Source organism: Aquarana catesbeiana, linkage group LG08 (genome assembly GCF_042186555.1).
Source record: "Aquarana catesbeiana isolate 2022-GZ linkage group LG08, ASM4218655v1, whole genome shotgun sequence".
Taxonomy (NCBI): domain Eukaryota; kingdom Metazoa; phylum Chordata; class Amphibia; order Anura; family Ranidae; genus Aquarana; species Aquarana catesbeiana.
Window position 1 is genome coordinate 141097302 of NC_133331.1, and position 14478 is coordinate 141111779.

The 14478-nt window shown below is 42.5% G+C and overlaps 1 protein-coding gene across 4 annotated transcripts in view; it reads right to left on the reverse strand.

The window, feature by feature from the left end:
• The window catches only part of PDLIM1 (PDZ and LIM domain 1), a 74540-nt gene that overhangs the window by 41408 nt on the left and 18654 nt on the right, over positions 1–14478 (reverse strand). For all 4 annotated transcript variants that reach the window (XM_073596484.1, XM_073596485.1, XM_073596487.1 and 1 more), the window contains exon 2: positions 5853–6004. In XM_073596484.1, coding sequence (XP_073452585.1) covers positions 5853–6004 — 152 coding nt within the window. The remainder of the gene's footprint in view (positions 1–5852; positions 6005–14478) is intronic.

Genomic DNA, 14478 nt, shown 5'->3' on the forward strand with positions numbered 1-14478 from the left:
GACAGGGCAATTCCTCCTGCCGAGCCATTATCTGCTCCCAGCGGGGGCAGAAAGGCCATCCCTACCGGGAGAAGACAGTAATTATTGCTTGCGGCTATAGCAGTCACTAATCGTAAGAAAATCCGTCAGGCTGGTTGTACCCAAGCTGATCGATCAACTTGGTACATTCAGCCTGCCCTTTAATGGTTTGAATCGTGTATGGCCGGCCTAAGGCCTGATGCATGCGCATGTATAGAGGCTGCAACATCATCTAGTGTAAATTCCTCAATACTTTCCTGTGCCTGGGGAGCTGCAAGTGCTGGGTACAGCTGCCCATACAAGTGAATGGATAGACATGGCCATAATCCTGTAAAAAGCAGATGGATTCTGCACTGGCGGGTTTCCCACACATGCGTGTATGGTACATTTTCCTGAACGCACCACTTTTGCGTTTTGGGAAATACGTTGGATGTGCATGTAAATGCTGATGCAAAAGCCATCGGCGTTAACCCGAGTACCGTGCATTGCAACCATTAAGATGCAGCTCCTTGGGCATGGGAAAGCGCCAGGGAGTTTACGCGAAAGGACTTTGCAGCCTCCAGACATCAGTACGTATAAGGCCTTAATGCATCATGCTTTTTTTTTTCCCTTTTTTTAAAATTATTATTTATAGTTTAATTTTGAAAAAGGAATGGTGTAATTTATTTCATAGTTTTGATTAACGTAGGGAAGGGTTAGGACCCAAGTTTTTATTGCTGCCTGTGTCCCCACAAGGTAGAATTAAATTCCCTAGTTGGCCTAGGGGCCACCTTTACAGAGAGACCACTGTTCTGCTGACAAACTTCCCAAGAAAGGAATTCCCTGTACTTTACTTCCTGAGGCAGACACACAACAGGACTGCAAAGGGAAATAGCCCCAATGGCATATAGGAAACAGAAAACTGGCAAGTTTTAAACGCTTTCCTACACTGTTCAAAATTAAAAAACAAACAAAAAAAAAAAAAAAAAACCCACCACAAAAAAGTTTTGTCTGTACATCCACTCTAAAGCCATATTCCACCTCCAGGTTATGGAGAATGGAGTGACTGGACTACAAGTGCAGCGACATCACCACACTTGTGCCCCATTGATATTTATGGGTTTGCCTGGCAAACGATGGCAGGTAGCATTTGTGTTCTTCCATTCACAGTTCCTTTTGAATAGATCTGTGAATGAATGTTGGAGCCTATTATTTTTAGGTATGCTGTATAAATGGGAACACACAAGCATAGTGGGGGGGGGGGGGGGGGTGTTCTCAAATTTAACTGTAAAAATTAAAAATGCACTGTAAAGTACAAGTCAAGGCAAAAAAAAAAAAAAAAGGATTCACCTAAACTGCTACTACTGGCAACACTTAGTATCAGTTTAATAAGTGATAGATGAAAGAAATATACCTATTGACTTCACAATGACTTAAATCTTCATGCTGATAAAGCAAATCTTCCCACTGTTTAAACAGTGACTGACCTAGCAACTAAATACAGATCGCGAGCAGAGTTACTACCTTGACCTGTTCATTTCTTCCGCTTTTAAAACATCTTCACTTGACAGGCCTTGCATAAAATGATTTCCCCATAAAATCTCCCAGTAGATAAAGGAACCATTTAAATATCTGATAAACATAGCTACTCATAAAGAATATGTAAAAGATCTGTTTTTATTTTTTTTAAATAAAACATGTTATACCTACCTTCTCTGTGCATGCACAGTATTGCACAGAGCAGCCCGACCCTCCTCTTCTGGGGTCCCCTTGCCGGCATTCCAGGATTCTCCTCTTCTCAGTGCACCACCATAGGAAGCTGCTTTCTATGGGAGCGCACCTACGGACTTACTTCCAAGCCTAGCTTGGCCCTGACCCTAGCTCTCAGGATTTGATTGACAGCAGCAGGAGCCATTGGCCTTGAGGAGAGAAAGAGACCAAGGCCGCTGCAGGCACAGCACTGAATTGGGATAGAACTTAGGTAAGTATAAGGGGAGGGGGCACTACTTCCACTGGAACCATTTTTTATCTTAATGCAGGAAATGCGTGAAGAAAAAAAATGTTTGGCTTTTAGAACCACTTTAATCTCCCATTCACAAGTGAGGGTTTTGGAGCTCAAAGCTCTGAAACACTCTACAATCAAAATCCCATGCTTTTAAAATTGTCCCTGTTCATATTTGAGTGTTCAGTCGCCATACAGGAGCTGCTTTTGAAGCAGAGTTGGGTCACATTAACTTCAATAGGAGCACCCAAAAAAAAATAAAATAAATAAAAATGCACAAAACACGCATTACTCACGTTTTTGGGCACTCCAAAGAATATAAAGAAGCTCTTGTATGGCACTTCCCGCTTAAAAATGTGCACGAAAAAAAAACCACTCAAAATCGCCCACCTATGGCACACCTAAGTGTGAATAGGAGCTTAGAGGATTGCGTAAAAAGTCTAAGTTTTGGTAAATTTTTTTTTTTTTTTTCCAGCACAGGGGACAGCAATTACACTTAAAAGTGTATCCTGTGCTGGCTCCAGCTGTCATAGCTGACATTCTTTGTCCTCTACTACCACCCCCCCTTCGCATACCCTGCAGCCATCATACGGTAATTCAGTGCTATGGGGGTTAATACAGCCAAGGGGACCTGTCACAGGCAGCCATCAGCTATGCTTTCTTCCACCCTCCTCCATTGATAGAAGCTGTACTATACTTTCCATAAATGAAGAGCGCTCTATGAATGGCGGCAGACCTGTCATTCATCTGCATATCCTCCATTAATAGACATGTGGCATTTTATGCAAAATCAACAGGCATGTTCTGTACTTGTACCATAAAAGTTACTTTTAAAAAATGTGCAGTGCTAAGAAAATAACAAAACTGCTGTCACTAATATTACAATAAAAAAAAAAAAAAAAATGAAAAAATGATGGCCATTAGGGCTCATGTGCATGGACTTTCACAGGCGGCACAAATCTCAATGTTGTTCCAGCACTGGCGTTTACCCACATAAGTACATATGACATTCCCAGAACATTAATTGTTCTGATAATGATGGAGTGTGAAAAAGAGATATTAGCCTGAAATTTAAAACGAATGCAACCACCACATTTTTGTTCTTGAGTTTAGAGATTGTTTAAACCCAGAAAAGGTATACCCATCTCTGCAGACACTAAGGCCTCATGTACTCTACAGCTGTTAAAAGCTTGTTTTGCAGGCGTTTGAGGTTATTTTTTTCTGCCCTTAAACGCCCCTCTACGTTAGCCTACGTGTCCATGCACACATAGGCTATTAGAGGAGTTTAGAGGCAGGGGCGTTATAGGGGCAGAAATCTGAACGCATCAAAATCGCGTTAAGAGGAATGTTTGGGCAGAAAACACCTGACACGCCTAAACGTGTGTAAATGCATGTAAAGGCATCTAAATGCACCTAAAGGCTAGGCATATTTAGTGCTTAAGCATTTATTCCTTTCAATGGCCATAATAAATTTTTTATCCTGGCCAATGAAAAATGAATGCCCAAAGGCTTGACATGGCTGAAAGCATCTAAACGTGGCTTTAGGTGCATCTTTAACGCTGCTTTTCTCCTGTCAGGAGAAAAACTATTCAGAAGAGCCTAGTGTACATGAGGTCCAACTGGTCAGACTGTAGCTGCTTCCAAATTGCACTGCATGAGGGTCAGACTGTAAGTACCTCAATATCACATTATATAGGGATCAAAATGAATGATGCCTAGTAATAATTCTTTATTAGGGCGCATTCACATTAGTGCAAAGGGCCGTACAATGACTGAATTCAGTGCATTTCTGCACCCAGGAGTCACAGCTGTTTGCATTCACATCAATGACAGGTTGACCAACGCAGTGGCTGTACGTACACCTTAGTGGTTACATGCAGACAGGGACCTTTAAGTAAGCCCTTCAGAAAGGGAAAGTGTATAGTCTTATCAATGTGTTTTAAAAAGTGTATGAAAGCCCAAAATGTAATTTACAGCATCATGTCTTGCTGTATATAATATTTTTAAAGCAAAGAATTTTTTGTGAGTGTGTTGCAAAGTTTCTCACCTGGAAGTCCTGCAAGTAACTAAGTCACTGTCTTACCAGTTGGCAGCAGTGTTGTCACTCTGCTGTATGCACTCATTCTGTTGACTGTTGGGGATCTATCGGGTCAATGGGGGAGACAGTCCAACAGCCTATTAAAAGGAGAGCAAAAGGGAATGGGAGAGGGAACTTGGCTTGGAAATCTACACCTCCACAGATTCAGAGGATCATTAAATTGACACATACTACTTCCATTAGTTCCCGTATCCAGGAGTTGGCTTATAAATATTCTCACTAGGTGGTAAAAGATCCCATCCTGTTAAGCTCGGATGTTTCCCACTGCTGATGCCCACTGTTGGAGAGGGTGCGACCAATGTGGCACTATCCTCCATCTTTGGTGGTCCTGTCCCAGGATTAGAACCTTCTGGGAGGTGATCACCCCTGGATTAAAAAAATTACAACTCTTAGACCTACAGAAAGTTCTCCCTTCCAATTTTTTTTCATGGGGTCCCCTTCTCAATAAAACTTTTATAAGAGAAGCGTTACTCCCCATCTGTTCAATGCTGCCAAAACCTTAATTCCCAGGTTCTGGAAACAGACCACCTGCCCCACACTCTCCAACTGGAAGAGGGAGGAAGATATTATGGAAGCGGAATGTATGGCCGGGCTGGATGTATTATTCTGCAGAGATTCCCAATAATTCATAACTTCCCTGTGTTTTGTTTGGCAGTCTGATTTCTGGAGTTTTCAACCCCCTCATCCTTTAGTTGGTTAGGATGTTCTTTTCTTTTTGTATTTTCCCCTTTTTTCTCTTATTCTTTATTAATTGTCCAGTGGTGTATCTCATAATTTGTACAATTCTTTAGGTTTGTTCACCAAATTTTGCAAGATACCTAGACTATACCTGGACTTTGTTTATTCTGCTGTCATTATTTTTGAATTGTGAGCTCTGCTACTGTTCTACTGTTTTTTGTAAGGTCTTAAACTTTATTAAAGTATATATAAAAAAAAAAAAAAAGCTGCTAATTGCAAGGAGGTAGCTTAGCATTGTCAACCTGCCAACAGGAAGTTTGGTTATTGGCAGGATCTCCAGGTAGAAAGTTTGCAATAGATTCATAAAAAATTAAATAAAATTGTATATATTGTTAAGAAACTGTAAAACAGATTTTTACATTTATACATACGGCTTTAAAAACCTTGTGTTTCTATGTAGAATTTGCAATTCGTATAACTCAAAGTATGTGCTTACTGAAAATACACAATATTTCTTTTTTGATGCGGCTGTACACCATCTGGTATACCGGATGAATCCCACATTGTATAAACTACAGCAATATACAGCTCTTCAACATATGCAAAGTTTCATCAAGCACTTGGGTAACAAAGGATAGATCAGAGATATGGCGGCTCATGTACCGGTATTTGTTTTCTGCTTCTGACAGGTTTTATAAAGCAAACTGCAATGAATTTGAATTGTATAAATCCGTGTTCACTCAGCCATAGAAAAGGGATATAAAGGAACAAAAAAAAAAAAAAAAAAAACCAAGAGATATAGCCATTTGCTATTACTAATTGGATTGATGGTATAGACAAACTATACAGCTGTTCCCCCTATGTATCTTGCCCTTATACAGACCTCTGTACTTCTCTGGTCCCCTGCCTCTGAATACAGACGTCTAATAACAACTCACGCTCCCCACTTACACACGAGGAGGGAGGAGACCGCAGGAATGCATACACATTCCTGTTTTTACATGAACTGTGGCTGAAGCACTTAGAGAAAATGCAAACTGGTTATATGTTGTCATCTATCCTCTCAGAGAAAGTTACCTGTTAATGGTGAGAGCCAGATCATCTTCACAGGCCTTGATTTTGTTCTGGGCTTCTAAATGAGTCATTCCATCGGTGTTCTCTCCATCAATGGCAACAACCACATCTCCAGTACACAGTTCAGCCAAAGCAGCCTTGCTACCGAGTGTCACCTGTAAGAAGGCAAGAAGTCCAGTTATAGATCATTTGTAGGCAATAGGATTTAAATAATACTGCTGGAGCTGTATTTTCTACATGGTACTTCTGCGCAAGTGCCTAGAGCAGCCATTCTCAGCCAGGGTTCCTCCAGATCAGAGGTCTCCAAACAAAGGCCCAATTTACTGTCCCAGTTTACTTGGGGGGAAATGTCTCGGCATCAGTTGGAGTAAACAATGCCCCATCTTTGATGTCAGTGAGAGAATTGTGCCCATTGTTGGTGTTATTGGGAGGGACTGTGCCCCATCGTTGGTGTCACTGGGAGCAATTGCGCCCCATCATTGGGAGCCACTGTGCCCCATTCATTGGTGTCATTGGGAGCAATTGTGTCCCATCATTGGGGCCAATTGGAGGAATTGTGCCCCATCTTTTGTATCATTGGGAGGAATTGTGCCCCATCTTTGGTGTCAGTGGATGAGATAGTGCCCCAAGGGCTGGCTAAAAGCAAGCCAAGAGCTGCATCTGGCCCTCGGGCCACAGTTTGGAGTCCAGATGTTGCTGCCTCGGGGTAAACGTTCTCAATTAATGAGCATGTCTAGGCAAAAAAAAAAAAAAAAAAAAAAAAGCCAGTCACTACATTTCTGCAATACATGCACATTTTCGGTGTTTTGCCTTATTAAAACTACTGCGAGTACAGAAAAATATCTGTTGACTTCCCAAAAAATCCAGTGTGATCTGAACTTCCCATTGTGTCTGAACAATGCTGCCTCTGCTGCACTGAAATTTAAAGCAGAGTTATCAGCCCTACCCGTGTTCTTGCTGCTGGACTACAGAACACCTCCCGCTTATGTTATGGACATGAGTGAGTGTGCTCTGTAGTGTCCTTATTGGTGACAATCACCCCCTCCATTTGTCCTGATCACCAATGTCACTGAAAGATGGAACAGAAAGTCTCCCTTACTCTATCCAAAATGAAAAAAATAAAAAATAAAAATAAAGTTTTGGCCTTAGTTCTACTTTAAGCACAGCTGGAACATTGCCTGGGTACAGGTAACATTTCTCGGATTGGATTGTTGCCCTGCCAGTGTGTAAAATAAACCCAATTATTCTCTCTTTAAGCATTAAAACAGAAATGAGAGTAACCATAGATAAAGGAAAGATACAAAAAAAAAAAAAAAAAAAAAAAAAAAAAAAAAAAAAAAGATAAAATATCAGTACACAAACTGCATCCACAATTCTGCTTTATTATTTGGGAAGTTCTATTGAGCTGGGGAAACACACACTGAACATTTAACAAAGTTTCTTACGTGAACATTTTAGGGGAATTAAGAAAAAAAGTGAGACAAGATCTGCCCATAGCAAACAATCAGCTTTCGTTTTTTTCCACGAAGCTTAAAATTTTCACATGCTGAGTGGTTGTGCTCCAGTTGAGGCAAAGTTTTTCTCTTTATGCATTGCTTTTAGCAGTGACCTACTGAACATTGTCAGGAATTTGATATGTGTCTTTTTATGGTCACATATAAGGTAGAGAATAGATTAAAATCACATGCTGCCTGTCTGGCGGAGGATATTGCCTCACTCCTTAGATCTTCTGCTTTCATCACCATGGGCTGTACCTTGCACTGTACAAGTGACGACTTAAAGGCACATTCCACCTTTGTGAAAAAAAAAAAAAAACCCCGGGAAAAAAGGGAAGGGCACTCGTATTGATTAAAAGAAAAAAAAAAAGAAAAAAAAAAAAGTTTTTTTTGCATACCAGTGGATTATGGGTGAAATGCAGGCTCCTGTTGACTATCCCTCCAGCTGCAGATCCACACCAAGATATAGACCTTCAGTTAAGGGACTGGAGGAAGTATCCCTGGATTACAAGTCCTTCTGCTGCAGTGAATAAGTCCCATGGTGTTTTTTTTTAATTTTCAGATTCCTTTGAACAAATGCTGTAGCTGTGCGCGGAATCGATTTCAAGTAATGATAGGAGCGGGCAGAAGGGGAAGAACTCTAAATATGAGTGTTACATCAAACATGCTGAGAAAGCTGGACTTCTCTTTTAAGTTGTACTTTACTGTAGCAATAATTTTGTGCAATTCAGGGTATCTCTTAAGCTTTAAATGCAGTTTGGACAGATTTAATGGCTAAATTCAGCTGAAACTAATATATTTTTTTGATAGGATGCTGGAGAGTTTTACCTGCTAATAAGTATTTTGTGGGGACCATTACGGAGATCTCTGTGGTTGAGTTCCAGGGTCTGCCCACCAGCTGTGGCCCCTTTCTGTTGAATTATTTTATATGGACGAGGAAACATGGAGTGTTAGAACACATTAAAGTGGGAGGGAACCGTTGGAGAACTGGTCCAGCCTCTGCAGTCATCTCGACAATGTCGGCATCCACCTAAATGCCTGGGTCGGCAGCTGGCTCAGCCTTTCAGAGCACCTCCGAGAGCCTGAGCAAGCCCCTCCCACCCCCTCCACAGCCCGGCGCTCTAGTGAGCGCTGGAAGGGCAGAGCAATGAGCTGGTGACTGACAGCTCAGAGCGGACTCGAGAACTGAGCGATTAGCGGTCTTGGATCCGCTCTGAGCTGTCAGTCAGTTCGGATCAATGCTGCATCCACCTAGCAGAGTATGTATGTTTGTTTTTCTAAATCCCATACTTCTCTTTTAAACCTGGAGAAAACCGCCTAACAATTGATTACGCCCCAATTCACACAAACATGACCCCACACAAACCCCAGGAGTCAGGTAATTGAGTGGGTACAATGCACTATGACTGATCTTACAGTGAAGACAGATTTTATACTGCACCACTGGGAGTCCCCTTTACGGCCAGTTCACACTAGAATGCGCATGTCCCCGCGTGGTGTGTTTTGACAGCCTGTTCATTCCAATGGACTGCAAAATGCACTGTACCATGGAAAAAGCATGCACTACTTTTCAAAACGCGCTACACCAAACTGCATGGTACTGTGGTACCATGCAATTTCACTGCATTTGCGGTGCCATTAACAATCTATTGGCACCTGCATGCAAATCACAAGAGCAACACGTTCACCTACGCTATGAGGAACACGCAAAATGAGCTTTTCCCACACTGCGTTCTAGTGTAAACCGCCCCTTAGTTGTAAACCTATATGTTTCTGTTTTAATACATTTTTATTGGGTTTTACAATGTCAGGTTTCATGCGACAGTGTAATTATATTGGAGCCACTGCACTCGTGCACATCGCTGGATCTGATCAGGCTCAGAGAAAAAGGGGCGGATTCAGCAGCACAGAAGGTTTTTCACCTTAATGCACAGAATGCATTAAGGTGAAAAACCTTACGAGTCCTTTCACACTGGGGCGTGGGCGGCGTCGGCGGTAAAACGCAGCTATTATTAGCGGCGTTTTACCGTCGGTATGCGGCCGCTGGCGGGGCGGTTTTACCGCCCACTAGCGGCCGAGAAAGGGTTAAATACCACCGCAAAGCGAATCTGCAGAGGCGCTTTGCCGGCGGTATAGCCGTGCTGTCCCATTGATTTCAATGGGCAGGAGCAGTAAAGGAGCGGTATACACTCCGCTCCTTCACCGCTACGAAGATGCTGCTGGCAGGACTTTTTTTTACAGTCCTGCCAGTGCATCGCTCCAGTGTGAAAGCCCTCGGGGCTTTCACACTGGAATGAAAGTAGCGGCACTTTCGGGTCGGTTTGCAGGCGCTATTATTAGCGTAATAGCGCCTGCAAACCGCCCCAGTGTTAAAGGGCTCTAAGGCTTTATAACCACATTAAACTGTCGTAAAATTGAGCCAAGGGTGGCTACTGTAAGACCCCTTTCACACCAAGGCGTTTTTGTAGCGTTTTAGCGTTAAAAATAACGCTATTAAAACGCTCATAAAATGCTCCCCATGCATCTCAATGGACCCTTTCACACTGAGGCGTTGCACTGGCGGGGTGTTGAGAAAAGTCCTGCAAGCAGCATCTTTGGAGCAGCTTTTGGGCGTTGAAAAAGCGCTTCAAAAACGCCTCTCCATTGAAATGAATTGAAAACGCTGTAAAAACTCCTGAATAGCGCCTATAATCTCCCCTGAGCTGTAGAAAATTCACATGATCTCAAAAAGGTAAACATGCAAGCAGAAAAGAGAGATCTACAACAACAGGAATGAACTTGTGGGAAGGTCAGAATGATTAAACAGATCAAAGTGCCAAAAAAACAAAATTAAAGTGCCAAATAAAAGAATTAATCCCAAAAAAATGAAGATTTGAAATAAAACAAGACACTGCTTGTTTTACATGATAACACAAAGGATAAACATGCAAGCAGAAAAATAGCATCAACACACATGCTTCAATAACGCTTGAAAAACGCTGTTAAAACGCTAATAACGCTAAGGCGTTTTAGGGCGTTTTTGAAGCGCCTTGGTGTGAAAGGGGTCTAATTGCTGGCTTGCAACAGCAAATAACAGTTTGTACCTGAAAAAAAGTCTGTTATTTAGTGTGGTTGGCATAGGAGGACGAGGATATTCACCTTTGCACCTCAGCATGAAGATCCAGAGCTGACTTAAAGGATAAGTTGACCTTTGGGAACATGTTATATCTTCCCCCGTGACAACAGTACAGGGAGAAGGTCCCTATACAAGCTGTCATTTTTTGAAATCAGCGTGGCCAACATGGCGGCACGATTCATGCACAAAGCTCTGTGTGTGAATGGACTACAAGCCCCGACATCCTTTGCGGCTGTTGGCTTGTAGTTCTTAATGGGATACATACGAGATTTTTGGGCATACTCTGACAGATCGGGAGGAGACCTGCATGGCACCAGTGAACTGCTGATTCCTTGTGCAATGTTTTACAGGCTCAAAAACAAAACCCCCCAAGAGGTAATGTTTGAGAAAGGAATCTTGTTGGTTTCTTTTAGCGAATGAAGAATGTGTGTTCTTTTGCAACACCTTTTGCTAACAATGTAGTATTGAAGTCAAAGTAGACGTAGTATTTATTCTCCTAACACACAAATCAACATTGCACTGAACTGCAGATCTTATACAAACAAAATGAGGACTTTCTCACCACTAGAGGTAAGAGCGGGAATTGTGTCATGTCCATGGGAGATACAACTGAGTGCTATCCAGTTCCTTTCATACCAGCATCAAAAGAATATGGATACAAACTGATACAGCAAGTAACACTAAAGCTGGCCATACACTATCTGACTTTTGCTGGTTTCTGATGAATCACATGAAATTTGCTACGTAGGTGGCGCCTTCCGACAGACATTTTTCAATTCAAAAATCAAAAGGAGCTGGCGGAAAATGGTCTGCTGTACAGCGCCTGCATCCATTCAGAACATGGTAGGCACAGCAGGCAATTTGTCCCTCTGCTCTGTAGAGGGTGGAGGATGTGGGCAGAACAAAAGAAATCAAACAATGTATGACTAGCCTTACCACACATCATCTGCCTCACACTCCGTGTTGCCCAGTTTAGGGTCACAGCATTGGTCATATCCTGCTACAGCTTCTGCACCAATCACTACACTGTTTGCAAGGGACATCCCAGAGCCCCGGCCTTCCTGACACAGTTCCCTTTATTAACTTGTACAGGTTTTCTGTCCAAGGCTGTCTGCAAACACCAATATGGCCTATGTGAATATGGCCTGTGCCTTTATGGATGTATTTCTGCAATTAAAGTGTTACTAAACCCGAAACAGTAAAATCAGTCTGTATATGCAGTAAAGCATGCTTGTTATACTCACTTTGGAACCTAAGGGCTTAATCCTCTGCATTGTGTAAAAAGGCTGTTTGATCCGGTCTTCTCTGATCCTCCCCTTCTTTTACTGTCCCCAATCCATCTGTTTATTTTTTTTCTTGGGAGGATGCATGTGATCAGCACAGGGCCAATCAGCACTGTCCAGACAGAAACTCAGGCTTCATGCAGCCTCATAGGACAGTCAGAGGAGAATAAAAAAACTCCTCCTACAAGCTTTAACCAGTGCTCGGCCAGACACTGGTAGAAATCACAAGAATGATAAATAGTGCTGATGAGAAAAGGTATTTAGCAGTTTATATTTATTAAAATAATTGCATTTCAATGTTCTGTGGAAGACCAGATATAGTGAATGCAGGGTCCTGGGTTTAGTAACACTAAGACCTCAGTAAACACGTGAGGTCTTTACCTCCTGATGTGCCAGCTATTTTTCAGTATATATATTTTGCTTGAGAGTCAACAAGTGTCTTTATTAAAAGGGAGCGATACAATCTCACATCCTCAGCTTAAAGTGGAATTCCAGAAATGTACATCTAACTAGCCTCAAAAAACTGTCCCCACCGGAATCCTAACACCTATGCCAACTAACCTGTGTAAAAAAAAAAAAAAAAAAAAAAAAAAAAGGAGGAAGGGGAAGGGAGTATGAGTATACTTACGTATTTTTTTTCAGGCCACGCTGGTCCGGTGAACTGGCTCCCCAGCATCCGTCAGCATTGGCCTCAGGGGAGAGGAGGGAGTACCGACAATGGCTGGGCTATGGGAGCCTATGGGTGACCTCACCACTTCAGGCTTTACTAGTCGTTGTCAGAGCAATCTCTCCTCTCCCCTGCAGCTGCTGCTAACTGACACTGGGGAAGTCACGTGACCGAAGCAGCCTGAAAACAAGTATATACCTCGGTCTTAAAAGGGTTAGTTAGCATAGGTGTTAGGAGGGAGGAGGGGGGAGGAGGGGACAGTTTTAAGGCTAGTTAGGTGTATAGCTGAAATTCCACTTTAATTCTTACAGTAAAACTAAAAGGCAAAACATTTATTAGTTCTGGATAGAGTGGAGCGGATTGGCTTTATTGCTGGCTGTGCCCTGCCCCCCCCCCCCCCCCCGTTGGGGAGATTCGCCCTCACTATTTGTCCTGTTTACTGTTATCACGGAGTGAAAGTGAAAGAAAATCCCAAAATTTGGGGTTTGTTGTCATGGTAGGAATAGAGGGGAAAGCTTCCAATGGAGACACTAGTTCTGGTAACCTGGACCGCCCTTACTTCTTGTTCTGGCTATGGAACAGGAAGTGAAGGGAAATCTCTCCAATGGGAAACAGATTGCCAAGAAGCTGGAAGGCGTTATAACCCTCCCTTACCCTATCAAAAAAGAAAGAAGAAGGGGAGATGAGGTTAGCTTTTAGCTTTAATTTAACTGTGCAGTTTGGGGTCACAGAGCACTATACAGCATGCCTCAGCTGTTCCGTCATCTACTGGGAGCTGCTATGCTTCCACGAGAAATTTAAAAAGTCTAGCCTCTGCTGTATACATAATGTGAATGATATTTACATTGGATGTGTGCAAGTCCATCCAAGAGAACAAGGAAACATATGGTCAAACATTTTAAACACAGGAATGAGGCATTCTGCAGACCAGACAGATCTTATCTGTGCCACAAATAACTTTTCCACAAACACATTCCCAGGCTAATCAAACAAATGTTTGGACTAAAACTCCTGAAGAGAATAAACATAGTGGCTCTTCTCATTTGACATTGCTTAAAGTGTTTTTTACCCCGACATTTTATATTCCTGATATGTGCCTGCTGTACCATGTACTTGTATCAAAAAGTCTTCTGCTGTTCTCTTTGTATTGCTTCCCTTGTTTGAAATCCCTGGTGTTCCTGCCAGTCCCTCTGCTTTCCTATGAACAACTGACCACACTAAGCAGGAGAGCACATAGTGGTTAATTCTCTAGCTGTGCTGGGAACTCAGCCTGCTCTCCTCCAGTCAGACTTGTTCTGACACGCCTCCCCTGCACAGCCATTCACTGGAAAGCTTAGTGTACTGTTGCTTCTCCTCCCCCTGCTCTTATGCAGCTGAAAACACAGGGCATGTGATCACTTACAAAAAAAAAAAAAAAAAAAAGGGGGGGGGGGTAATCGATGTTTTTTTTTTATATCTATACACAAAAATGTTTTGCCTTTCATTTCTATTTTAAACTGAACAGATTGTTTTACAAGGTGATTGATTAGAATCACTTTAAAAAGTGGTTCTAAAGCCTTGTTTTTTTTGTTTTTGTTTTTTTTTTTAAATATCAAACACATCATAATTACCTGCTCTGTACAATGGTTTTGCACAGAGCTGCCCTAATCCACCTCTTCTGGGATCCCCCACCGGTGCTTCAGGCCCCTCCCCATTGCCAAGTGCACCCAGAGCAAGCTGTTTGCCTCTGTGTCTGCTCCTTCCCCACTGGCTGTGACTGAGAGCAGCGGGAGCCAATCAGGAGAGAGCATCCCTGGAGAGCCTTGGCTCTCGTGCACATTGCTTGATCGGCTCAGGTAAGTATTGGGGGTGGGCTGGATCCTGAAGGTTTTTTACCTTCTTCGCATGAAGATAAGAAACCTTCAGCCTTTACAACCACTTTAAAGTTGAAGTTGGTTGAAGAAGCCAGCAGACAGAAATGACACTTAGTGCTCTGGATTGAGACAGGTACACACTATAGAGGGATATGCTTTGTGCTATGCATATGCTAGGTTTGAGGTTTACAACCACTTTAAAAGGCTGCTGAATT